Source organism: Haemorhous mexicanus, chromosome 3, assembly GCF_027477595.1.
Source record: "Haemorhous mexicanus isolate bHaeMex1 chromosome 3, bHaeMex1.pri, whole genome shotgun sequence".
NCBI lineage: Eukaryota > Metazoa > Chordata > Aves > Passeriformes > Fringillidae > Haemorhous > Haemorhous mexicanus.
Window position 1 is genome coordinate 111,976,201 of NC_082343.1, and position 24,371 is coordinate 112,000,571.

Consider the following 24,371-nt stretch of genomic DNA (forward strand, 5'->3'; position numbering starts at 1 on the left):
AATGAATCCAAACAAGTTTCAACTGTTTTCACAGGAAAACAGTGTATTTCAGTGGCAGAGTGATGCCTCTCAAGGAACCAGAGTGACATTTTTCTACTGCTCAAAATGTTCCAAGCATTCAAACCAGATACAGCTGAGGGAAATTAATCACTGCTGGATAATTCAACTATTTACAATTCTTTCAATCTTTCAGTTTTAAGAGACAGCATTTATCCACACCCAGAAATGTATTTCAGAGAAGAACCTAATTTTGGGGCTAAGAGCTTTATAACTTTCTTTTTTAAAGTTTTTAAATTATGGTTAGATCTGTTAAAGCCCAAAAATTAATACACACAGGCAAGCAATTTTTGCATGTAGAATTCCAGGAGACAGTCATGTGAAAACAGACAGCTTTCCTAAACCAAAGTCAAAATGACCTCCACATCTTTTAGCCTTTGGGTCAAGTTCTTTTCAGCACATGCAAGCCGATGAACTGCAAAAAAGATTAAAGCCTCTTCCTTCTTTGATAAATTTAAGATATTTTGATGGTACCGTGAAGCTAAGTTGCTCTTGACTTCAATTGCTCACCTTTTCTCCACCCAGATGCTCTTTATTTAGTTATATCCCCCTCCTATCTCATAGGACAGCTAAACATCCCTTTGGTGAGCAAAGTCCAGGCTGTACCTTTGAATGACCACAGGTGAGTGAAAGAGGAAGGTACTGTTTCCCAAGAGTGAGGAGGGAATCAAAAGGTACTCCAGACCCTGACTGTGAAAGTACTGAGCATTAAATACAACCGCTGGGGGATGGGGGGGCTGAACACACCAACTTGTTAGGTACTGACAGGAAATACAATTACTTCAAATTAATGTGCAGTGCCACTGATCTCAGAATTCAGGCATTAAGATTAACACATACCTATCTGTAAATTCACTGCACCAGACTCCACTAAACTCAGGGAACCTGACCTCCAAGGAAACAGCCACTGAGCTATCTGGCACTGCTCAAGTCAAACTCTTATTTTATGCTACTGTGATTTCCACAATTTCCAAAACAAATTCCAAGCCAGGCTCTTCCCTATGTCTGAGCAAGACCTTGTTTGAAGCAATCAATACCAGACACCATGCAAATGAGGATGCTTTACCACAAGGTAAAAAAAAAACAACCTGTTTTTCTCAAATGTTAGACCACTGTCTTTTAAAAATCAATTAACTCCTCTTACGATGTTCAGCAATACCATATCACAAGTCCCCTTCAAAATGATCTTCACAGACTGAAATGTTTCTAAAGTGCATTTTCAAGGGAACAGAATAATTGCCTGTGAAGCACAGACCAGCCTGGCACCACCCACCTACTGTTCAGCCACAGAGCATCTGCTTCTGCCCCAGCAACACAGTCATGGCCGGAAAAGGACAGCCAAATGTAAATCCTGCCTTAAAAACATCTTATTGTTAGATTAAAACATAATCTAAGGCCTAAGAACAGAGATCTCCTTCCCTGGACTCATTTTAAGTTGAGGGTCTGCACACTGTTTTGATTCCCAAGTGAGTTGGTTAAACACTTGAATTTTCTGTTTTAGAGAGCTCATGTCTGTGAGAATAAGACTGAAAAAAGCTACTAAACAAAAAAAAAAATTATATCCAAGTCTAAAAACAGCAACTCTGAATATGACAAAATTTCTAGTGATAAAGTGTATAACACACATGAGCAAGATTAAGACTTTGACTGTGATTTTATTATGAGTGAAGATGGGAGCAGACAGATATCCTCAAACTCAGCATTAACACCTTCTGGAAAGAAATTGGAACATTATTCTTAGGAAGACTGAATTATTTACAACTTCGTTGTACTTTAACCATAACAGCCCAAATTATACCAGAGATCAAAAATTACTTTGCTAAGAGTTTGCAACAAACAGAACACTACCTGTGTCATCCAGAGCATCCTGTGTCTCTCCATCATCCGTTGATTCCAATTCTTTCACAAAGTTTGAAGGAAACATCCCTGCCTTTCCATTCAGTATTCCACTCCACCAACCTTCTTCTACCTGTATAGAAATATTTTACACATTACCAATGGAGTAAAAGGAATTTCCTATCAATTCCATAAAAACTCTAAAACCAACTTTGGAGAAAGTTCAAATTATCATGATTTCTTTAGAAAGAAACCTACCAAACATGTAGAAGCATTAGACAAAAAGAAGAGGAAGAAAACAATTTAATGTTGCTTGTATCACTACAGCAATGATCCTAACAGGAGATTAGCCCCACTCCAGTTAATCCCAAAAAGCAGCAAAATGTTCATCAACTTTCTCAAGACAAAATAAGAGGCACTGCACATTTAACACAACAAAGAAGTATTAAACTGTTCATGAAATACAGATGTAACTGAGTCTGTGTGTCCATGGAAATTTTTATGTGCTCTTGCTGTCCATCTGTCTTTTCCTCTGTCTTGTCCAGTTTCCACCAGTCCTGCTCCTCATATCCACAGGACAGCTTCACACAATTTTGATCAAAAGATGAGTTTCAAAGATTAAATTTCTACAGGTAATGTAGGGGAGAACAGAGAAAAGTTCTTAAGGACATCAGAGAAACGGAAAATTAAGCTGTCCACTCCATCTAGCAGGAGGCTGAACAGCACAGCCTGGCCCTTCATGCACCACAAGGGCAGGGACCTGCCCATCAGAGCTGACCAATCTCATCAAGTCCACGAGAATTTTCTGGTGGCACACAGCAGTCCTAAGGCTAGCAATATATTGGAAAGTTAATCAGGAATACCCCACATGGTCTAAAGCAGAACAAGTAAAAGCAGGGCAGGAAGAGGTGATGGGGTAAAATGATGCCAAAGGACTAAGAATTGTGCCCTCTGAATTTATGAACAGTTTTCAAAATGTCTTAAATAAATTCAGTTTATTTACAAAATGAGCACTAGTTAAAAACTATAATTAAAATAAATTTTCAGAATCTTTTATTTAGGTTGCCCTGTTTTGAGGCTGAAAAGCTGTTTTGAAGAATAAAAAGCAAAAGGAAAAGGAAAAAGCAAACCAAGCAGCAGCTGTTTGCATTATCTTTTTATAGCCTGGCTTTTTAGGTCACTGTGCCTGACACATATGCACCATTTTTGAATGTCAGTCCACCTCCAGGCAAGCAGAGCCCAAGGAGAACCTGGCAGCTGCAGACACAGGCAATGAAAAGAGCACTGTTGTTTTTAAAGGCATCCTGGTGTGAAAATACAGCTTTGTTGTGGATGGTTCAAACTCAGAGACTGGGCCTCTGAAACAAATTTTAAGCACAGATTTCTGGCAAGTGCTGCCCAGGCTCTGGCACCTCAGGTTTGACAGAACGCACAGCAGAAAACTAAAATACAAATGCCTTGACTCACCCACACCACTCACTCAGGAGCCATGAGAAAGGGACTTTTAATGGTTCCAACACAGAAAGTGACTTGAGCATCCATTTATTCTTCTGCCAAGAGATGTGGTCAGCAAAGCACTTTACAGCAAAGCAAAGTGATGCCAACTCAGAGGCACTTAGGAACAAACCCAAAACTTCTTGGGCACACTCACTCAGCCTCCTCACCATACTGCCTTCATATAAACCCCTGACTACACACAAACTGCGTTGCCAGAAAAGGTTTCTTTCATCAACATTATGACACAGGCTAAAGAATATTTCCATGCTTTGGTGGAGAACATCTGCACATCAGTTAGCAGCAGCAACACAGATGACAATTTAATAACCCTTCTCTTCCATTCCAAAATATTATCATATGATCCAATTTCCACAAGAGGGAGGTACAGCTCTGGTACACACACCAGAGCTTTTTTTTCAGTGTGAATCCCATTGACTTATTTGTACGAAAAACTCAGACTCGCAAAGAAAAAATGGGGAAGAAGGCTGAAATAAGAAGCTTTACCAATCTGTAGTGTTTTTGTTTTTTGTTTTTCCTAAAAACTTCCCCAATGATGTAATATGACATTTTATTTTGCATGAAAAAACAGCATACAAATACTAAAACTATAATACTACAAAAATAAATCTGCTATTTAGTGCTGCTCCTGACAGGAAAGAGGGGAAGCTATGAAGGAGAAACAAAGGTTTTAGAGCAATGAGACTGGCACCACGTGCACTCTGTGCGTGTTCTTGATGTGTAAAACCCACGTGACATTCTATAAACAAAAGCCCTGTGGATTCAGCCAGCACATAGCACAATTTTCTTCCTGAAAGTTACTTCTGCTCTCTTCAATATCAGCCATTTAATTTCTGAACCCATCTGCCTTCACCTTTGATTTCATGATCAGTGGTGTCATTTATATCAACTCAATTTACAAAAAGCACTCAAAGGCTAAATATTGAATTATCCTCAAGTAACTGATAGAGCCAATCCCCCTCACAGAGATGATTTTTCATTATTTTCCCCACAGAAAGAGGTGACCAAACAATTTTTCCTTGAAGTAACAATTACAAGTCATCTGCATGTACAGAAACAACACCTTTTACATATAAACATAAAGAATCTTACAGTAGTGAGGAAAATTACGTAAGACAAGTTATCCCAGCATATTGCACAACCCATGGACAGTATTTTCTACCATTCTTTACATTTCTGGTCCCATTAGTACAGTCTCATGAAGCAGACAGACATAGTCTACACCTGTCATGTCTCTTCTACATCACCATGAAAACAGTGTGTAGTGACCATAGTAAGCTGCACTATTTTTCTATCAGGTAGCATTTCCCTAAAAATTTGTCAATGCAGTAGCAAAGACTGAGTACTACAAAAACATATTTTCAAATCATTAAAAAAGGAATAAGCATGGCAACTAACAAAAAAAAATCTAAATAATAAAATATAATCCACACTTTCTTAAGAAACCAGATGAGGAAATGCTCTGTGTTTTTTAATCTCTTTGGCTACCTGGTCATCTCTGGTACATGACACTACACACCCCTCTGAAAAGAATTCCAGATCCCAACATGTGCAAGCAAAAGAGTCGTTTCCACAACAGTTCTCTGCACGTGCTCTCTCATGAACCCTTACACTGGACCATCCAGTCACAACTGCCAATGCAAACACCATCCACAAATTAAACTGCTGAGGTTACCCAGGAACACTCCTCTAAAAACACCCACACAAAGGTATTTATGAAACTGCAAGTTTACTGAGCAGGTTTTGCAAGTCACTTGCTCTGTTCACTCTCAGATATTAAATTCTGGAAGTATTAGTGCAAATGCATCTAAGGACATAGTTTTTTCCTTGCTAGAAAAATGGAAGAGTCCTTCCTGGCAACTCAGGTTAGCACTCTCTTCCAAAGAGGGTCCTGCACATGAAAAACACAGTCTCATAAAGCCACTTAAAAAGCACCACCACCAACACATGGTTAGAAAGAAAGCTTCACTCTCGCTCCTCAGAGCCTCAGGGAGGAAGAGATGGTCAGAGCCTGCTGCGCAGAAGTTTTCCACTGAGTTCTAAAAAGGTTCCTTCCACAATCACTCTGATCTTTTCCACAGCTTCCCTGACAGATTGGAAGAGACACTCCTCTGACACATACAAGCTTCCCACCTCAGCTATAGAATGGAACAGACACCAAGGAAGCACATGGGTAAGAAAAGATAAGAAACCATCACTCCAACTCAATGAGTTTACAAGAGAGCTTGAAACTGGCAAATCAAGTCAAATAACATTTTTCATCTATACCAATTTGGAGTATGTCTGCCTAAAGAAACTGGTCCAACAGTTTTACCACAAGCACTCCAAAGCCAAGGATCATAAAGACGGGGCCAAAAAACTGCAAAACCCTTTAAAAAAATGAATCTGTGTAACAGATTGCAATTTATTACTGTGATAAAATATTTCTTCTGAACATCTAGCATTCATAGTTTTAGTATTAGATCCTGAAAGAAAAAACTCCAGAATTATTAACTTTAGCTACAAAAACACTACTTCCCATGCTACTTTCCTGACATACTTGTAATACAAATAATCAGCCAAAATAGTGGTTTGACTCTCAGCACATGAATGACCAGCCCTGTAGAACAGCTTACCTCATCAATGATGTCAATCACATCTCCCAGCTTGAGCTCCAGCTCATCCTCATTCTGCGGGATGTAGTCGAAGAGCACTTTGCACTGCCGCTTCTTGGACCCTGACCCAAGGAAAACACCAGAAGTAAGAACACTCATAAAGGAGAACTCATCCTTCCTACACTCTGCTCCTGAAGACCCAGAAACCATTCCAAAAAGCAATGTTGCTTTTGCTCCTAATTTTGTGGTTTGCTTGGGTCACCTTAGGCTAGGGAGCCATAGCTCTGATAAACGAACACTATACCAATTACCAACCTGCTACAAAAAGCATGTTGACACAAGCAAGTCAGGTAAATCCCCACTACAGTGATTTCTCAAGCTATTTCCCAACCAAAATTTGCAGGAATGGCAATCACTGCCAGTTAATATCTACTTGGAAGAAAATGTGCAAGTTTCAGCCTCCAGTCCTTAAGTAATCCTGAAAGCAGGAACAACTTTTGTTATGCACCACACTGGAGAGCTTACAGACCTTCTGGCCTCTAACAAGGACCTTGCTAACCACAGCTCTGAGGTAATGCCAACATTTGCTGGGCTCATATTTCAAAATCTGAACTCATTTTTATCTGTGAATTAAAAAATAAACCCTATCCTTTTCTCAGTGACAGTATAGCATCTAGTAATTCAAACTGTCAATTAGCAGTCTTTGACAAAGGCAAGATTAAAATCAAGTGCAGTTTTTAGCTGCTTGCTCCATATCATTAAAGTACTGCAGACATTAAAAAGGCAAAACGACATCCTGAGAGGGGAGAGCATTGAAGTGGCTTCTGAGAACTCAAGCCCTGCAGCCACAGTGGTGTGAACCCACAGTGCCTAATTACTCTGCACATATCCTGGAGTGCTGCTGCTGCTGCTGCACCCAGACAGTTTATGCACTTCTCCTTCAAACAAGAGGCCATGCCTTCAGACCTCTTCCACAACAGAGCAGCCAGCATGCTTTTGAAGACAATTATCACCTTGAGCTATGGCCCATGCATGCTCCCTATCCTCCTCAAAAACAAATCTGCCACAGTTTAAATGAAAATATCAATCAAAAGCTTGAAGTTGTAAAGCCTAAGCTTACAGGAGCTGTGTCATTTCCATGCTCTCTCTCTTATACTTTGTTCTCCTTCCACACTCAAGCTTCAGCAATTAAGATTAGCTGTGTAACAACATTTCAAAACACAGATACTGCCTCCAAGATTGAACAGTGCTGTAAAAAGACAAGGATCAAAGTCCAGAGCAAGGCATTTAGAAAACCACACCCAGCATTCTCAGTACAAAATAGGCCAGGCACCAGAGTAATAATCAGCATCTAAAATTCTGAGAGAGGGCTCACCAAATCAAGAATTTTCTACATGCTGGTGTATGATCTATGCAAGAAATAAATAAACCAGAAATATGAAGCTTTATGGGTTATTTCTAGTAACACATAATTGCCCACATAATATACCCTGCTTTTACCTCCACTGGAACTCATGCACAAGCCCAGAGGGATTGTTCAGTTCAGAGTAATTGCAATAAATGGTTCAATAGCCTTTACTGCCTCCTGCAGTGCTTTCAAGGCTTCTGTTTGCCAGGAGATTAACTGATACCAAAAAAAAGGCAAATTTAAAAGTCACTGCCATTTGGCATAAATCTGATCTCAGTGTTCATTTTCATAGTGTAATTATATCTAAATGGGAGTGTGGGGGGGAACCCATGGATGCATTTCACATCCAGAAACCTCCCTTTCCTCCGAGGTCTGTTTCCAGTGACACAATTTAGGAAGTACTACCTCCCACATCTGAAAATCCCTAGAATAACCTATGGAGGGAATCTGTCCTCTCAGAGAACAGAACTCCAGCTTCACATGCTGCTGCAGGACTGCTGGGCTGGCAGCCTACAGGCAATTCTGTCCCTTTCCAAAACAACTTGTCTGGCTTCAGGTTTTGTTTGTTTTGTACAGGGAAAACCAAATTTAGCTCTTTGTTGCTGTTACTTAGCAGACTTTCTGTATTTTCATTCTGCTACACACAGGCAGACATCTAACTGATAGGAATTCTGCCTGCAGCTTACCACCCACCTGACACAAAAATACCTGAATTCAGGGAGAGCTGCATGAAAGAAACTTAACTCTGTTTTTAATATTGTAAACCTCATTTCAGCAAGTGAAAAACCAGAAACACAAAGACAACTTAGTTCTAGAAAGCAACTAATTGCCCAGGCACATAGCAAACAGGATCTGCAGGAGCTGTTCAAACAGTCTTCCAGGAAACAGGGAACAGCACGTGAAATGGAAATGCAGAGACTGTCACTGCAGCAGGTAAACAGCTGTGTGCCTAAAGGGAAATGTTGAACACCGTTTTCTCCAGAAGGATGAGAGTAGCCAGAGCCCTGCAAAGAGACCAAGCTGTACCTTCTACCCTGGCTACAGCCAGCAGCATGAGGATGTGACATGGAAAACATGGGAACATTGCAGGGTTAGGGTGACCAGAACAATAGCTGACAGCTGAACTGGTATCAGATCATGTTCACAGAATCCTACAGTATCTCCAGGTGGAAGGACCCATAAGATCACATGGTTTCCCTTTCAGAGCCTGGCTATATTTGCCTAGGACCAGCATTAATCTTTCAGGTTGGATTTTTCCAAAGTCTGCTGTGTAAACACCCAACAGGCACCTACATGCTTTGGCCAACATGCACACACAGATCAGAGTCACTAAAAAGTAATTTTAAATCCTTAGTTCCTGGAACAAAGTCTCAAAAAATTGGTAAAGGTGGTTGGTGGTGGTGGTCCTGTTTCAGTGTTTAAAACAACTAGTGAAATATAAGCAAAACCTCAAAGAATAAACATGCCAGAACCAGTAAGTTCTGAACTTTGTTCTAAAAAGCAAGCTTATATCACAAATGCCTTCTAAATCTTTTAAGACAGAGGAAGCCACAGTAATTTAAAGCAATATCTTACAAGAGGTTGGTATGACCAAATACAAATCACAAGCCCATTTGCTGGGTGCAGGGAATGGTAAGCTTTCTTCTCCAGGCTTTAGTCACCTTAATATAAAAACTGGCATTATAACAAAGAAATCACAGATACAGAAGCACCAGTGCTACACTCCTTCCATCCTGTTTGTTAGAAAAAAAAAAAAAAAAAAAAAAAAAAAAAAAAAAAAAAAAAAAAACCACCACACAAAAACCCTATTTTTTGTTAACACCACGAACTGCACCTTATTTCACACTAGAAGTGAGCCAATCCGGAAGAATCTGAACTATACAGCACTTCCTTGTCAAAGCCTTGAATTTGTAGCAAAACTTGATGTTTTCATGTTTCAACTTTTCTTTTAAAATGACCATAGGAAAATCTTTTATTATCATGAACAGGCCTGCAGCTCTCCATTCAGGTACCTGATAATACAAACAGAGCTCACATAAAGTTACAGAGCTCTCTGACATCTGGAAGGAGTCCAAATCCTGTTTACAGGAAAATTCATCCAAATTCCTAAAAGCTACATTTAAGCTTTCTGCCTATACATACAGGAGCAAAATTTGTCTTTGAATCAGTTTTTCCTCCTCTGTTTCTAGTTTTCCACGTAACCCTAAAACTAAGTCATGCATTAAATAATTCATGTTTATTTTTAAAATGCACATCAGCAGCATGCACAACTGAAGGAATTGGAAAGACCACATACTTTTCTTGAAGCCTTTGGACGGGGGATGAGGCTGAAATCCTCCTGCTGGAAGCCCATAGCTGCTCATTCGCTGCACAAGGCTGGCTACATTGCCAGATTTCTCCCTCCTGAGTGGCACAGCATCATCCTTGGGCTCTACATCCTTCTTAACTTCCTGAAACAAGAGATGTAAAAGACTCAGAGGCCACTTAAATCACCCAAGAGGTCAGTGGTTTTAAACAGGTGTACCATAGACTAACATATTTCAGGTACTTACCCTTTGGGGTATAATGACATGTTATACTCAAAAATCATGGCCATCATCCTACAAGTAAACATACCCAAGAGTGCAATAAATTTGATCTTTCCATACAATTATGTTAGCAAATAGGTAACGTGCTGAGAAAAATCAGAAAGAGGGGCAGCTTTTTAGCCATCTACTCTAAATCTCAGAAAAGGAGCTTTGAGTCCAGAAGTCTCATATTAAAACTTCTACGCAACAGCTCGTATTTGAAAACATTTTTAAGGATATAAATATCCTTAAAAATGAATGACAGACCATAGGGTAGGGTACTAAAATATTTTCATACATAAAACTGTACTAGGTGAACACCTCTGCCCCAGAAAGCTCCAAGGTGTTTACAGACAAGAGATGCAACTGCACTGCTGAAAGATGTGAGCAGAAAAGAAAGTGAGCTCCAAGAAACTGAGTGGGAGCAAGTGAGGGAGATCTAAGAGGAAAATAACAGATATTTTTCTGGGTAATGTCTCCCACTCTCCTAATCTTTCTAAATTAGAATGTTAGCACTGAAATTGATTGTGCCATACAAGACTGAGAAGCCTATGAACATGAAAGCACCAGTTCTTGACAAAAAGGCCAAGCAGCAATAGTCACTCTACTGCATCAGCTCATTTAATGGGATTCCACTGTAGAACAGATATTCTGAAAGAAGGAAACCATCACTTTGCACAAGAACAAACCCATTAAGTCGGATCAATGGCCCATCTATTGCAGAACACAGCTTCCAGCAGCCAAAATCCCAGATGCTCTTTAGAGCTCCTGCAGCTCAGATCTTCCCACAATCCCAGAGCACCCATAAGGGTTCCATCAGGGAGATGGATCACCTCCCCTTCCTCCTGCGCCTGCAGCTGGAGCTGTTGAATCCCTTTCTGCATCCATGGTCCTGTCTGCTCCACAGCACCCCTGGGGATGCAAACACCCATAAGTACTTGCTGCTTTTTGTGATCCACTTCACAACAATTCTTGCATGAACCACCAGTAGCCACTGGTTAACAACTCCGTAAGTTATTGCAGCTGTAGCTGCAATAAAATATTTAATACTTGAAAACAGAATTGGCAAGGCATATGTATACACTTACTCTTGTCATGTGAACTCTTGAACATGAGCTTCAAGACAACAAAGCCCATACATTGATAAAATGCCAAAAATATGAGGAACATATTCCCCAGGACCTGTCTGTCTGATGCTTTTTGGACTATTACAGCCCAGCTTTCATACTTGTAGCTGTCCAGCTGGAAAACTCAGCAGGTCTGAACACCCACTGATGCTTCCAAATGTACTAGGAACCTCAAGTTAAACAGACTAAAGCATCTTTCAATTTCTCAAAAGAACAGAGCAAGACTACAGACAGCAGGATTTTTCCTCCCACTCATCTCCATTACATAAAAAAGGCTTTTTAGAAAACAGTCGAGTAGTTCCTGCTGTTACTCTCCTGCCTCCACAGTGACTTCTGCCCTAGAGATCTTAGCTCTGCTGAAATCCATCCCATCTTCCAAGTTCAAAAAAACTCCAAAACAAACTAAAAACTACCTCCTCTTGAATAGCACAGTGTCCTGCCTACCTCCCATTTGAGTAGACATTTCATATTTCAAAGATTTTGTCATTCTCAGGCCTACAGCTGGTTTTTTGCCCATTACTTGGAAGTCTGATAAAACCATAAGCAATTAAATTTGGCTACAGCTGAAAAGTTTGTCACCTCCAAAATGCCCTTCTAGCGGCCTTGCTGACAAGGCCATTCTGCTCATCTTAAAAACATACTGGTACTTGAAAATCTGCCTAGAGTGCTTTTGCCTGCCCCTGGATTTTTAAATTTTTTTTTACTTTTTTTACTCCAAAATGCCCTTCTAGCTACCGTGCTGACAAGGCCATTCTGCTCATCTTAAAAACATACTGGTACTTGAAAATCTGCCTAGAGTGCTTTTGCCTGCCCCTGGATTTTTAAATTTTTTTTTACTTTTTGCTATGCAATTTATACAGGCTCTGAAATCTCCAAGCTGCACCAGGAACCAGTACTTCCCCAGGTTTCTCAATTGTAACACCTTCCAGCAAGGAGTCAGCTCCAGGCTCCTTCTCGAGGTCCGAGGTCAGCACTTTGCAAAAGACTTCAGAAGAAGCTGCTTCAATTGCTTTGTAAAAAGCACAGAGATGCAAAAAGGAAGTGGGCAAGCTCCACACAAGCAGTTTAGTCAAAAAAAAGACTTTTTTTTATTTATTTATTAGATGAAAAAAGAACAAAAACCATCATGCACACCACTTCCAAATGCTAGAAAATATTGTGAGATAAGTACCACCTTAATCAGTAATTTGAATTAAACAGACAATATGATTTTAAGTCCAGCATCAAAGGCAGCAAAATAATAGATAGGTTATAAATAAAAGGAAATTATTTCAGACAAAAGCAGTGCCTACTACAAAAGACCAAAGACCCAAAACCAAAAAGAGGAATGCCTGAGCAACTTTCTTGCCAGGGTTGAGTGTCCACCTGAAGTAGTGACAGGTAGAAAATATTGTGGGTCTAACACAAGACAATGGCAAATTTTAGCAGAAAGTACAGTGTAATTACATTAAAAAAATAGGATCTAAATAAATAGGATCTAAAATAATTCCGTGTATAGTCATTACACACAGAAAATCTTGTTGCCTGATTGAAAGGCTGAAGATTTACTGATGAAGCATTTCCTCAGCAGACATCAAAAAGAGCAATCAGATACGGGAGAGCCTGGCAGCACCAGGTACTCTCTGTACCTTCCTACCACAGACAGGATAGGAAAGCTGGGAACACTTCAATACACAATTAAGAGAAATCATGCTAATCCAAGACACACAAAGTAAAGAGGATGCAAGGAGAAATTCAAGGTGACTGTGATAAAAACAGGAGCAGAGACTGCAAATCTGTTCAGATTTACAAGGAGCAGATGTGGATACGGGATTGGCACCAGCCAGGTTTGAATCAGAGTCGACTGTGACATTTTACTTTGTGTATCAGAAAACAGCACAGGAGCATCACATGGAGCTGCTCTGCAGCAAGGAGAGAAAAAACAACTACACAAGAGAGTTCTGCCACAGCAGCCAGGCATAAATCTAGTTTTGACAAAGAACTACAGAAGGTGTCAGTAAAAAATGACTAAATGGGCCAGGAACTGGTTTTTTTTTTTCATATTTAACCCTTTACCCTTAGTAACCTTCTTGTAAAGCAAGAACCATTTTTTTGTTCTCATTGATAAAGAAGAACTGCGACATTAATTATCCTTCCTTGGGGCATTATAAATCATATTAAAATTAAACCAAACTGAAACAAATATAGGAATCTCTGGTCTCCACACCTTCATGTGGTCCACTACACCACAACCCTGTAGTTCACATCAATCTTCTAACAGCAGGGAAGTGCTCCAAGCTTCATTTTCAAAAGCACACATCAGGATCCTCTGACATACACACCCCTCACCCCTGCTAGCATCTTCATCCTGGGTGTCATCCTTATGATTCCCTTCACAAAGAAGTAATTTCTGCACAAATAAAGACTGGATCTCTCAAAACTGACAGTTATTGATGCAAACATTAATTCATGCCTCATTAATAACATTAATAAGAGTTTGCAATTCTTACATCTCTTCCAAACAGCTTGCTTGAACTTCAGTGTTGGAAAATGACACTGCCTACAGGTCCCACCTCTGAGGTACCACTATACCCAACCTGAACAGGCCCAAGACTCCTGTCCATGTGTTCCACAAGGTAGTTTTCTTTCTTTGTTTTCGGTGGGTTTTACGCCAGCCTTGTATACCCAAATTATCAGAGAGAGTCTGTGTTGTGACAATACCAACAAAAAGTTCCAGGACACTTCATCTTGTTCCGAAGTGAGGCCACTGCCAGCTGCCAGCCAGCAAAACCAAAATGGAAATATGACATTAACTGCAGCTGGAAATTTTAATATTTTTATTCTGAAAGTCCATTGCAGTTCAAGGCTTGTCAGTGTTTCCATGAGTAGCACAGATTTTATGCATTTATGACTTGGCAGTACAAGGTCAATACAGACTGTCTCTTGGCCTAAAACACACTCCACTGGGAAGCAACCACCCACTTGCTCTGTTGTGAACTACAGCAGTAGTCATAAAGGTCTGAAGTTTTCATAATCTCCACTAAATGTTTATTTCACAACACTTACAAACTCACTGCAGCCTGACAGGCAAATAACAAATATATAAATTTAACTGGCAAAAAAAAAAAAAAAAGTGGTTTTTGCTTTAATTGCACCTGCCACGGTTTAATAATCCCTCAAGGAAATGTGTATGTTTACAAATAAAAATCTCAAAATCCTTTAAGTGCAGCAATGTGTGATGCAGGAACTATTCTTTATATGCAGACAAAAATGCAACACATGTAAATGCATGCAGAGCCTCATGATGCTGTTAGAACAAGCGGGCACTCCTGACCTACTTCCGAGGCGAGCAGGAGCAGCCTCCCCTCCAGCACTGCCCGCCCACCCACGGCTCCAGCGGGGACAGCTGGATCCTCCCCACTTCCCTCGCCAGAAGCCAAGAGCTCTCAAATCAGGCAGTCAGTGGAGATGCAGAAAGCAGGTCAGAGCATCTGAAAGGCCAAGAGTTAAAAATACAAAGTCTATTCCTGAATTACAGGGCACAGAGAAGTTCATTATCCAGCGAATCTAAATCCTTAGCTAGATTCTTCAAGCACAAAAATTAAGGCGTCAGCTGCCATCTCCTCCTATATATGCCATTATCCAAGGAGCAATCATCTTCAGACTTCTTATACTAATTCCACTGTAACATCACTTTGTGCAAAAATGCTGTGCATTACTCTTAGCGGCTCTTAGTGGAGTACATTTTAAAGCAAGATCTCAAGCAGCAGATAATGGTCTCAATCTCTAAAGAGGCTGAGATAAAGAATATAGAAAGATAAATGTCTGAGCCTACAGATACAATTATCTCGTCTCTTTTCTTCTCCATCAGAACAGCAATGAAGAACCCACGGACTGACAAATTAAGTCCATTACTCATATTTTACTGAGTAGAAAATAAGTAAGTAACTTGGAATTGAACCTGTCATTTTAGGGGATAGGGAGGAATTGGAAGCAGGCAATAGTTCTGTTTATACAAGTTCACAGCATGCAAAATCCCATTCCTGAAAAAAAAACACATACAAATGTGACTGTACATAAATACATATAAAAATCTGTGCAGCTGCCTACAGAGGAGAGATTGTCATCTGTAACCTGTTCAAGAGCAATGAAACCTCAGTTCCTGGAGCACAAAAACCTTCACATAACTTACTATTTAGGCATCACATTTCTAGTTTTAGTAACAGCAACAGACAGGCAGGCACATTGCAGCCTTAACAGCTCCAGTCACTTAAATCTTAGATATCCCACATCCTTTCATTTTGCCTGTGTCTCTTCCTTGAGTAGAAAACATGATTTCTCATCCTCAATGCTGGTGCCCAGAGGCAAAATATTTAATAAAGGCAGCAAAAGAAAGATGAGTAATGTGCAGCTATTCCTACCTGTCTCATTACTTTACCTGAGCTAAAGGGAAACATCAAGAAAATCGATAGACCAAAACAGCTGAGAAGCTGCTGAGCTCCTTCCCTGGAGCATTCAGGAGACCAGAGCAGGTTCCACCTCCCCAGAGAAGAGCTTGGCTGGGAGAGGTCAGAGGCTGCCCCTGACACTCCAGAGAATTAGACATTATTCTTAAAAATAGAAACAAATCACCTAAAGATGAAAACAGCTACCATCTGAAGAACAGACAAGACAGATAACCTTTGTTTTGCAAGACAACTTACCTCTTGGAGAGTGTAACAGGTGTCATGGGTTGATTTTTGGGGGCTAATTTATGGTTGAAGTAGGGAATGTTTAACAGTGAATCACTGGGTTTAAATGCTGACCCTCCACCAGGATGAACCAACAGAGGAAGCATCACTCCCTGCCTTTGTCTCTTGACAGTCTGACTTGTTGCTTTCTATCAAACCACACCCACATCACATAACACAGTTTAACAAGTTACCAACATTTTTACATGTGTCATAATCTATGCTAAATATAGATCTTTTAATCATACTGCCTCCTTGTGTGGGAGGAAAACAATCATCAATCAGGCAAGGTATCACTTCTTTCTCATAATATGCAACATATGGAGTAAGTGGGATCTCCAGGAAGCATCAAAAAAATAACTGAATTCCTGCAGATTTACAGACTAAAATAATTTTGATACTTGAAGGTCAAGAACAGAGAAAGAGCTGAACTTTCCTACACAAGGAACACTCTATAGAGGTAATGTAGAAGTAGGCTTGAAGTTTCAGATTTTGATACAGATTATAAAAACACATGCATATAGTTTTTATATATACAAATAATTCAATTTTGTCATGGAGAATTGGATACGTATAAACTTTGCACCAAGCAAGTGTCAAAACAGAATCTGACATGAAGTCTTGTTAATATTGGCAAAATACAAGAGACCTCAAGCAAAACTTAAAAGCCAGATGCAGGAAAGCTCAGCAGTCAGCTCACCAAGTCTACCAACAGCAGAGCAAGGAATCCTAAATTAACAGGAGTAACTAGAGGAAGCACAGATCTTTACATCAATGTTTCCCAACCATTTAATTAAGAAGAGAGTTCATTTTAAAATACTTCTGAAAATAATACCTTAAGAATATTTTGTGGTATTGTCATGCTCATAGCCAGATAAAACCATTTTTAAATGCTGATTGCATTTCTTCTCTATTATATTTGCTAATACATATATACGAAAATTTAATTATATTTCTTGTAATTGTTTTATAGAATAACAGTTAATGTCCTGTCAACCACCAGCCACAAAACAGTGCTTCAGATCAATGAAAGCAAGAATCACATGCGGCAGAAGGCAGGACAGAACTCCAGCTCCCACAACACATGCGTTTTATCAGATTTCTTTCCCTTCTCCCAGTTAATTGCCTCTCCTGCTGGTCCAGAGAAATGTGGGATCAGTAACCACTACAGGTTCATTTTGATAGTCAACTCAGAACATCCCTTGTTCCTTCTCACAATCATCCTGTCTTTCTGCCTCCCCTCTGTTGCACTCAGCTTTCTTCCCTGCATCCTTTTTCCAGGCACCATTTCTTTGCATTCCCTATAAAACCTTCAGCATTTCACTCGTAGCCACAAGTTAAAACACTGACACATCCACATCCCTCCACAAGTCTTGCCCAGGGCACAAAATTAAATGCTTAAGAGATTGTCAAATAAGGGCTAAAAATATAAATCTGGAGTCTCAGTGGATATTAGAAAATGTTTAAAGATTAGGCATTACCAGAGATTCATACATTAACTAACATTTTTAACTGAAAATGCATCTTGCTTTCTGCTCCTGTTTTGAAAGCATCTATGTAACATGCTTATCACCATCAGTTTCTAAGAATTCAAAAGCTTATTACAACAAGTCCAAAGCTAATGAATTCACATACATACAGCAAAATTTACTTTTACAAAGTGAAGAGCATCAAAAAAGCTTGTTAAACCTAGAAAATATTTACCACAATAAGCTCATAATATTGAATAAAGCCAGTGTTCAAGGAACACATACATTTGAAACTCAATACTGAAAGCACTACAGTAGAGAAGACCTAACTTCTCCCTCCAAAATGATGAGCAACCAAACAAAAAAAAAAATCACAGTTGGTGCAAATATTAAGAGATGACAGGACAGAGATGAGCTACCCTTGTGCAGGTTTAAGCTTCAAGTTCACACTTAGATTACTTCATTCCACCTCATAAAAAGCAAAAGAATTGATTTAATATTAACTGTGTTGCGTGTACACACACGTTGATTTATGAGACATATGGCAAAGGACTACAATTACATGGCTGGAATGTGCAGCCAGAGCCTCCTGGGATGTAACAAACATAACAGCAAACAGCACCTGGATAACTGACCTCTTTGGTCTTATTACATATGCTAATTCCAGAGTGCATATTTATAGCTGCATTTTAGACTTCTGTACACAGGGAAAGTCTAAACTTAAAAGTCATGTTCCTGCACAAGCCCACTCAGTCTCTGCTGCCTGAGCAATGCTTTGTGCAGTTTACTCAGTGATGGTTGCAAACACCTCCTGATGAAGCACACCCTGTTTGCAGCCTCCAGGCAGGGAATGGTTGCCTTGCTCCTGTGCTTGGAGAGAAAGCTATAAAATTACACATGAATCAAGTGTAACAACTAAATAAGGATGGACAAAGGAGCAGAGTGCTTCACGTGATTACAGGAATAAGGACATGTATAAACCTGCTGCTCCTTCCTCACAAACCATCACACTCAAGCAGAGCAGCTCTGGGAGTATCCGGGAGTGTGCTGTTACCACAGAGCAACATCACAAGCTGATATGGCATTTAGGAAAGCAAGAGACACAGGTACAATCAACAAACTTGGAAACTCAAATCAGAGGGAATGATTAGCATATTAAGCAGTATTCACACAGGTCATTAATCACATTAATCAACGCTTTATCCTGCTGTCCTTCAGAACAGAACCTTAAGTTCCCTGAAGTTCCATAACAGTGCTGCTACTGAGCCAAAACTTAGAAGCTCTTTCCGTTTCTCTCATGCTCTTGACAACACAGTATCAACACATATATATTCCATATTTGAAAAGATACTAAATATTTACAAGAACCACCAGTGTTTTCCCTATTCTGTGTTCACATTCAGCCACTGAAGACTTCACAACACCACAGATTTTTATTCTTACAATAAAACAATAGTTTGTGAATGCAAAGTGAAATCTTTTTCTCAGGTGATTTTTTCAACATCTTAAAGCACATGTCATCTTGGACAGGCAAAGGGGCACATCATTTCAAGAAATTTCCTGCAGTTAAATAGCTCACTTTTGAGGAAAGTATCTGTGACACTTCAGATCTAACAGTCCATCAAAGATAAATATTTCAAATAGTCAACTCACTTGCATGCTCTTTCTTACTAAACAAGACACACTGCCTTGGAATATGAAATAATTCACACATCCCCAACCAACACCAACAAAGGAAATTCCTGTGTGAATGTGGTGACAGCTGAAAAGACAGCCTGACACACAGGTGCCCACAAATGGCTGTGTGGGCAGAGCTGGGTCAGCAACAGCAGCTCTACAGTGCTAAATCAAACACACCTCCAGACTTCCCCTCTTCATGCCAGAGACAGTCACATCACAAAGGGACTTCCACAGGGTTGGGACCCAAGTGGTCTGAACCCAGGCAGGCAGTCCAGTGACTCAACTGGAAAAGTCACAGGAGTAAGAATAAATCATGGAGAGCTGTGAAAGACAGTGAAAATGGTGACATATCAGTGCTATTGGTTATACCTGTCAATGTTTTCAGTTGATTTAATTTTCTTTGCTGTTATTTTTAGAAACAATAGTTTCCACATCCTAAGCAAGGCTCACCCAAGCCAATTACCAACATTCCAGTTGGAAAAAACCTGTTTCCTTGTTTATTCCGGCCAAAACAGATGGATATCAGACTTGCCTCCCACCCCACAAGCACAGGTATCATTATCACCATTCTCACAAATTCCAGGCATGTGCCAATGGATGGGATTAGCAGGTGCAGCTCAGACAAACCCACAAGGTACCCCCTGAAATGACACTATCCTCCAGTGGCCCTATTTCCCCTAAAAGCCTGAAGAAGAATCAGCAGGAACAATGGGTTGACATAATATGTATTGGCAACAGGTGTTAAAGCACCAGCCTGAGTGCTCAGCTTCACTCCTTGCCTGAAGACAAAGAGCTCAGTGGTTCTCTCATATACTCAGCACTGAAACTGAAATTACTTAATATGGCTTTCAATCTTGCATGTAATCTTTGTTTCTGAGAAACAAGAACTGCCAGCTTCGAAGCAAACATCACCTTCTCACCATCAGGACTGCCTACTCTGCCTGGGAAGCAGTGCTGCTCTGAGCACTCAGTGTCACCTCCCTGCACAACCCACTGCTAGTGGTGACAGTTTCTTCAAAACAATAATAAAGCAAAGGAAAAGGCTGTATACACTGAAATGTCATTTGACCAACAGGACTGAAAAATTGCTGTAAATCTTGTTTTCTCCAAGCCTTACTTGGATGCAAAGATTTTGGACAGAATACTTTAAGGGGCAGATGCCAATGTTTTGGAAATAGGTATTTTATTCTAGTCCTTAAATACATCCTACTTATTTCACACTAAATGCATATGCCTTATGCCATATGCATATAGCTTAACCTATACCCATTGCTTAAAAGTTTATTTATTCACCTGCTTTTTTAACTAATGTTACTACACTTTTTAATCATGCCCAGATTAGAACTAACCTAGAAGAGACTGTCTTGTCTGCAATCCCTCCCAACTCCATGATTCCTGTTTGAAGTTCTGGATGAGGTCAGTTTTTGAAAGGAATTAAGGAAGATGCTACGCTTGAAGGAGCTTTCAGCCAAAACTTCTCTCACTGGTTCACAGCACACTTGTGTTTAACAGCATTCCAACAGTGATAATACAGGACAGAGGCAGTAGACACAGGCTTAAGAAGGTAGGTCAGCGGTGCTACTCTAAAGTGTTTGTCTAGGGGTGATGAAAAGGGAAGAAAAGAGGCTTGGGCTATGTTCTGCTTCCACAAAGCAGAACACAGACCAGGAAGCTAAACAGAAAGAATCAACTAAAAACAAATCATCCTTTTAGAAAGGATCTCCTTCTGCAAGCAAAGTAGTTGTATGCAATCTGTAAGCCTCTCCCTATACTACAGAAGGGGACATGAGCTAAACCAACCCCAAGTAATTTTATTACACAAACAATTCTAACACCAAGAATTTACACCACATACTAAATAAGCTCTCAAAATCACATTGCAAGCATAATTTTTAAATTCATGCTGTCTCCATTCACTACCCCAAAACACAAAGTCTGTTTACAACATTTGATGTTAAAAACATATGGAAAATAAAACAAGCTTACCACTTCCAAGGACATATTTGCTCGAACACGCCCAGTGTGGCAGATTTTTTTTATTTAGGAGTAGGAAGAAAAATGTCACAGCGAGCAAAGTTCACGTGTTAACCTGGAGAGGATCCAGGCTCGGTGCTAGAGCAGCAGCAGCTGCTCACACCTGTGCAGGCAGGAGGCTGTCCCTGCACCAGCTCCAAGGCTGAGGGGCTGCATGGCCCAAACTCACTCAGAGCAGTGCCCAGCTCGCTCACCAGAACGTCCCCAGAGCCTGCTGGCAAACTTCTATGCCTTAACCGATGAAAGCTACTGATTAATCTATCCACTGCTCCTCCCTCATCCGAGTTACTGCCGTGAGCTTATGAGCAAACTGGTTTTACTACCATGCAAAGCCTATTACTCACAATACAACTATTTACAAAACTAAGATAGCAATAAATGAAATAAAACAAGGAACTTCAGTTCTTAAAAAACACTTCTCAGCTATGTAGAGACAAAAACCTTAAGAAAATAAGCAGAAGGATGAACACCAAATCATCACTTTCAGTTATCAAGACAACAGGTGTCTGGAGAGTGAACAGAATTACTCAAAACAAATAAATCAACAAAAATGAATCTTAGTCCATCTTATCAAAGTAAATGCAAAAAAAGGAGTTAAGATTCATTGAGCCAGAGAAAAGAGGGAGGTCTGGGGGATTTCCTGAAGGAGGGGAGGCCTGGACTCTCAATCTTTACTTTCAGAGAACTGTTCCTGTATAGTATATAAAGTCCAGAAGCAAAGAGAGGTAAAACCCAACATAAAATCAAAAAGTCTTCCACATTCCACACACATTAATATCTCAAAAAACTTCACACATTCCATCTAACAGCATTACTACACTTCTCTAAATCACATTGGAAATGAATGAATGTGTGCACATTTTTCACCGTGATGATTTTAGAAAGGAAAAGCTGCTCTCAAAGAAAACAATAAAAGTCTGCTAGGTGCCATTGCTAAATCCTTTTAGAAATTTATGAAGTTGTTTATTTTAAATTGCCCATACAGGAAGAAGCAGAAAAATGGCAATAACAATGTCAGAAACAAGAACTCTAATTCAACCCCACTCAAAGAGGATATGCACACAGTTTAAACAGGAATTTCAGATGAGGTTTTGTTAATAACAATGGAAATGTGTGCACTCCAAAACCCAACTCTGCAAGAGGCAGAACATCTTTAAGAAGCTGCAGCACTGAAAAGTGAATTCAGGGAAATGAGCTTCACAAGTAGGCAGTGGAATTGCCTGCACTTTTCTTTTAACCTGCTTGTATTCAACTGTACATTTACCACCATCTCCTGCTTTGGACATCCCACACACAGAGTTCACAGCCAACTTTTACACCACCTCCCACTCCCCACCCCATGCCGTGGCACTGCACAGTAGTATCTGAGGATGTTTCAGAAGCTTTATGGGGTTCCCTTTAGCTGAGTCTACCAGTTCTGTTTCTTTTAAAGCAAAACAATGCACATCAGCACTAAGAACTGCACCTTTCGGGACAGACTATCTCAGACTGCTCATTAACCCAGCAAGTGATGGGCTCACAGAAAACATCTTGGTCCCAGCTGGCACCAGGAACCAGACATCACCAAGCTCTGGTCATTCTCCAGGATCTCCCCATCAATATGAAAAAGGCTTGGGTAGAAGCCATTAAATCCCAACCAAAAAGTTACCAGATGATGTTACAAGGTGCCAAGCATCAGCACTACATCAGTATCCACAAGAAGCTTCCATCAATTCCCTGCGCCACAGGAGTGTTTCTAAGTCACATTGTGCTTAGCACACCCACACTGTACAACAAATTAACCCAATTAAAAACACAGTCTCAGCTTCCTCTGCTGCACTTCTTACAGCAAAGACCCAACTGCTACCACTGCATGAAACAACCCTACCACCACAACTTAAAATTATTTTGCATATTTAGAAGACCTGAGAAATAAAAGGAAGACATAATCAAAAATCTACTTCCTGCTTTAACAACCCAAAATGAAGCTGACAGCACTCAGTCATACTTCATACAGAAAATATGCATGTGTCAAAGCATGAGAAGTGGCATAAAATGGCAGTAAATCCAATGTATGGGCAGAGTCCAGGAGGGAATAGAAGGGGACTGATCTGCTTTAGCAGTGAGGATAGAGTCGGAATCTGGGGCATCCAACATATTCAGGCAGCATGCAGCAATAATCCTCCTGTCCACATTTTGCCTATCCTTCTAACAGGCAAGAAGCAGCCTTGCACTGCCCAACAGACAAGGACAGTTTGCAGCTGGCACCAAGGCAACAAGATCTTTTCCTGCCCTCACACAGGATGAAGAAGAGACAAACTAACAAAATTAGCAAAAACAAACTAGCTTGAATTAGAACCTTCCTCCCAGTTCTCTTCCAGTTGATGAAAATCAAAGGCTTTTATTTCTTTTTTTAAAAATAATTTATCTTTTCTAATAACATCTAACATTTGAAAAAGAAAACATGTTTATCTTTACCCAGTTTAATCTGTCATATTTATTATGTTTTTAAATTTTATACATGAAGGCAAATCTGGTGGATAACACATGCATTTTCAGCTTCAAATTTTCATCTTTTCCAGATCAGCACAAATTAAAATTTACCATTCATGGAGAGGCTATATCCTGGCCACAGTTCAATTCTTAACAAACCAGTGTGTATATATATGTCACCAATAAGCCACAAATTTAACCACATAATGCATTCAGGCCAGATCCTCATTTAATGCATGAAATTACACCCATAACAGGAGAGTAAGATGATCCTTTCAAGAAAGTGATAAATATTTAAGTACAGCCCCAGAATTCTGCAATCAAATATGTAAAACTTGGTGCAACCCTTACTACTGCCCACAGCAATTTGTGTTCTCTGGTCACATTTCTGTCCTCTTTCAGACTTTTGTGCTCCTTCCCTTTCATGTGGGTCATGAGAAGTCAGCAATACTCATTTTTTGCCAGCATTCTCACTGCTCTTACCACTCCCAGTGGTGGTGGCTGCTCTCAGCAGCAAACAAATAAATCCATCTCTCCAGGGACTTTCCTCATTCACAGGGCCAAAGTCCAGCCCTGCTTGAGCTCATTTCCACCCCCTCCAGCAGGCCACCCACACCTTGCAGGTGTTAACAGCACACCAGGCCAAGAAGTGGCATTTGAGTTCAGCTGCTGAGGCTTGGTACTTGCAGCACTCTGGTCACAGAAACATCCCATAGATCCTGCAGCATGATCCAACAACCTACTACAGCAGCAAATGAGAATGGTTTGAGAGGAGGCACAACAAGCAAACAACAACAAAACACCACCAAAACACTTTTTTGCAACAGTTTTCCCAGAAATATTCTCTCAAATTATCACTACCTGTAAATTAACTTTAAAAAAAAAACCCTGACATTAAATTGA

General features: G+C 40.1%; 1 protein-coding gene across 3 annotated transcripts in view; it reads right to left on the reverse strand.

Annotated features, from left to right (window-relative positions):
- The window catches only part of CD2AP (CD2 associated protein), a 76,441-nt gene that overhangs the window by 28,870 nt on the left and 23,200 nt on the right, over window positions 1–24,371 (reverse strand). For 2 of the 3 annotated variants that reach the window (XM_059843002.1, XM_059843001.1), the window contains exons 3-5: window positions 9,707–9,860; window positions 6,024–6,124; window positions 1,906–2,026 (exon numbers count right to left, since the gene is read on the reverse strand). In XM_059843002.1, coding sequence (XP_059698985.1) covers window positions 1,906–2,026; window positions 6,024–6,124; window positions 9,707–9,860 — 376 coding nt within the window. Of the gene's footprint in view, window positions 1–1,905; window positions 2,027–6,023; window positions 6,125–9,706; window positions 9,861–20,948; window positions 21,180–24,371 lie in introns of those variants that run through there. The other variant, XM_059843004.1, reaches the window with a different exon arrangement.